Source organism: Pisolithus orientalis, assembly GCF_024613125.1.
Source record: "Pisolithus orientalis strain OTSU chromosome Unknown F5J12scaffold_21, whole genome shotgun sequence".
Lineage (NCBI taxonomy): Eukaryota > Fungi > Basidiomycota > Agaricomycetes > Boletales > Pisolithaceae > Pisolithus > Pisolithus orientalis.
The window spans coordinates 443,614-447,382 of NW_026260802.1; the positions used below are offsets into that span (position 1 = coordinate 443,614).

The 3,769-nt window shown below is 37.0% G+C and overlaps 1 protein-coding gene across 1 annotated transcript; it reads left to right on the forward strand.

The window, feature by feature from the left end:
* Nucleotides 1-1,258: 1,258 nt before the first annotated feature.
* On the forward strand, nucleotides 1,259-1,978 carry F5J12DRAFT_783899 (uncharacterized protein; the record flags this gene model as incomplete). Its single annotated transcript, XM_051742936.1, has 4 exons — nucleotides 1,259-1,315; nucleotides 1,343-1,380; nucleotides 1,521-1,717; nucleotides 1,875-1,978. The coding sequence occupies 4 exons, from the start codon at nucleotides 1,259-1,261 to the stop codon at nucleotides 1,976-1,978; spliced, it is 396 nt and encodes a 131-aa protein (XP_051598636.1).
* Between the last annotated feature and the right edge of the window lie 1,791 nt (nucleotides 1,979-3,769).

Here is a 3,769-nt window from a genome sequence, read left to right on the forward strand (position 1 = left end):
AATTTTCTTTGCACAAACATAGGGAAAAAATCTTTGAAAAGATACTTTGTTTTATCTCATGTTCTCTGCTGAAACAAGTGGAAATAATGTTGAATTTTGAATAGTTTTTCTGACAGAGAACATGACACAGTGGATTTCCAATGTTTTATTGGTGAAAAACAATTACCATGACCTGCCACCAAAAACCAAAAACAATCATCAAAAAAATCATTAGTACTGTTTTCTGCATGTTATGCAATACATTAATCAAATACTTTACCACAAAATAATTTAAACACACTGATCATTGAAGAACATGTAATGTTACATAGAACATCAAAAGTAAACAATATATGTTTTGTATGTGATAATAATAAAAACATTTGGCCAAGTCTTTCAATGTTCACCTGAAAAAAAAAAAGGAACAGCAGTTCAATGTTTTCTCTAAAAACATGACATGCTAAACTATAATTTTTATGTACAAGAACATGGTACTGAAAGCATGCCAAATGTTCTAGGTCAAATTACAGTGTCTTATCTCCCAGAAAACATGATAAATAAATAGTGTATTAAAATATCTTGTTCTACCACAGAATATTATAAACTGTGAAGTAGGCATGTTAAATGTAGAGGGGTTGTAAAGGTTCTGAGCTGTTTAGGTTCATTTGTGGGCATGAGCCTTGTGCACAGATCCAAGTTTGTCTCTCTTTAACATTGTTTCATAGGTGACAAGCTGGCCACTCCCTTCTAGTGTGCTTGACTTGTTTTTCCAATCTTTCAGCATCTCTGCCCTAGCTGCATCATTGGGCCATGTACATCTGTCTAAATCCTTGCAGTCCTGCTCTGCTGTGTACTTAAGTCCCTCAGTAGCTTGTCAGCATACTGAGGTCTATCTACAGATTCTACAATTATATCCTAAAATAAAAGGTGAAACACATAAAACAATACAATGTATCACTGATAAAATGACTCATCTGGTTCTTCAAATGAGGACCATGGTGGGTCTGTCATGCACAAAATATCCTGTTTGACAGTTGTGGACAGACAAACATGACAATTTTACTGATTGAATTATTCCAATATGGCACAACATTCCAGGGGTGTTACAAATGTATACTAGGCATATTTAGGACATAGCAATGCAATCTGCATGAGCCAATTTTTGTTATACTAAGTTTTTGAAATTTTGACCCAAAAATGTGGCCAGCCCCCAAAAGAATTTGTAAAAATCCTGGAAAAAGTGGAATAAGTAGCATTAGACTAGTACAGTTTGATCACAATGTCAGGGTACAGCTGTCACACTAGTGAGGAGCAGAAAAAACTGAGCAAGTCTGAGGTTTGTGGTCATGTGAATTGCTCTTAGACACAGGAATGCCCTGTGGCTGCCCTTGAAAACCCACTGTAACATGCAACATGGCTGGTCTGCATAACCAGAGCTCAGTTGTTGTTGAAACAGGCAATGTATCATTCCCTGATACACCCAAATCTGACAAGGATCAGCACACAAGCAAATGCATGAGGACATGATCTCATGCTCCCAGCCCTGAGGCAGAAGATGAAGAACTGGAGTGGAAATGCACCAATGTACTTGACAGTTTGAAGTTCACAGCCAGTGAGAGTGAGTCAGAGGATGAGCTTGAACATGATGATGCCACATTCCAGGTCATGGGTGTTGGTGAGGCTGATCTCTGTGCTCAGTTGGTCAACCTTGCCATTAATGCTGGTGATGACCCTCTTGGTGAGACTTGGTTACCTCTGAGAGAAGCAAAGTGTGCTCCCCAATGAAAGCAGTCACTCAGATGCCCCAAGGAATACAAGAAGGGTCCTGATGTCCATCAGGTCTCACAGAAAGCCATGATGTTCATTGAAGTGGTTCATAATCCTACCTTATATAGGGTCAATAACATGTTACCACTACTCTAAGTACCACATTCAATCTGGCCAAAATTTTGGCCACCCTAAAAAGTCATGGGAAAAACTTTGGACCACTGTTTTTTGATGTATTTTTACCTGTAGCATCTGAATCAAGTGTTAGTTTGCCCCCAAAAAGTCATAGGAATCCAGAATCAAAATCATTGTGTTTGTCTGTCCACAACTGTACCACAAAACATGATAAATAAATAGTGTAATAAAATATCAATATCCTGTTCTACCATGGAGCATTATAAACTGTGAAGTAAGCATGTTATATGTAGAGGTGTTGTGAAGGTTCTGAGCTGTTCAGTTATTGTCAGACTGCTGCCTACTGCAAATACAGTGCTGAACTCCCCATTTCTTGCATGAACTGCCTTGTGCTCTTTCACTTTCAAAAGTGGACTGGGGACATTCATGAGTGGTGGGGGTGCTATTAGAGGCTACTCTTTCTCTAGTCAGTCAGGGCAACCATGGATTTTGGACTATCCTGTTCTACCACAGAACATTATAATGTGTGTCATCAATGTGTTTTTGCAAGAAAAAACAACAAAGGACACAGAATACTCAAGTATAAAAAGTCAGGTGGCACATATCATGACTGACTGAGGTTTATTCCATGAGATAAGATCATGTGACAGCATGTGATGGGGTGGTTGAGCAAGGACAAGCAGTGATAGCATTGATGGTTACAGATGCCACTTATCATGTTCTGTGGTACAACAGGGCACTTTAATACACTCTTTATTTATCATGTTCTCTGGGAGACAAAACAGTGTGATTTGATTGAAAATATTTAGCATGTTAATATGGAATCTCAGTAGCATGTTTTTGCACATAACAAGTATTGTTTTAAATGTCATGTTTATGAAGTGAACATTGAGCCAATAATCTGATGTTTTGTGGGTCAACATTGAAAGACTTGGTTAAAGTTTATTAGTGTTATCACATACAAAACATTTATCATTTGCTTGTGATGTTCTATGCAACATCACATGTTCTCTAATGACCAGTGTGTTTAAATTATTTCATGGTACAACATTTGATTAATCAATTACATAACATGCAGAAAACAGTACTAATTTTTTTTGGATGATTATTTTTGGTTTTTGGTGGTGGGTCATAGTAATTGTTTTTCACCAGTAAAACATTGGAAATCTACTGTGCCATGTTTTCTGTCAGAAAAGCCATTCAATACATAAGATTATTTCCACTTGTTTAAGCAGAGAGCATGTGATAAAATAGAGTATCTTTTGAAAGAATTTTTTCCCCATGTTTGTGCAAATAAAATTGTAAAATGCTTGCTGTGTTCACTGCGAGCATTTCACACTTTTTGATGAGTAAATGTGGTGAAAAAATTGAAGGAAAAGATACTGTTTCCTTTCCAGTGTTTTCACAGAAAAAATCCAAAAGTAAATGTTGTATTTTCTTTGCATAACCTACCTATAAACATTAATTGTTGGTAATGACTATTAGGTTCAAATCTAGTGGGTATTACCATTAATTCATGTTTGCCAGTAGAGAAGACAAAGAAAATCCAATATTATTTTTTGATTTTGATTTTGAGGACATCCAAATAACTTGGTATCTTTTCTTTCAATTTTTTCAGCATGTTCTCTGATGAAAAATTTTGAAATGCTTGCAGTGATTGGAGGTTGGTTGAAGAACAAGTGAAGGATCTTGGTTGATGAGCATAATTGTTACTTTTGGGCTGGTTTGTCTCCTGTCTTTCATAGCCTGGTTGAGAGTCATCTTAGGTTGAAGGATCTGAACCTTGATACCAGCAAGCCCTTCCTGTATGAAGATGTATGCCAGTCTGCTGAAGAGGTCCTTTGTCATGATTGCTTTGATGCAGATGATCTTGATTTCCTTGGCCCTA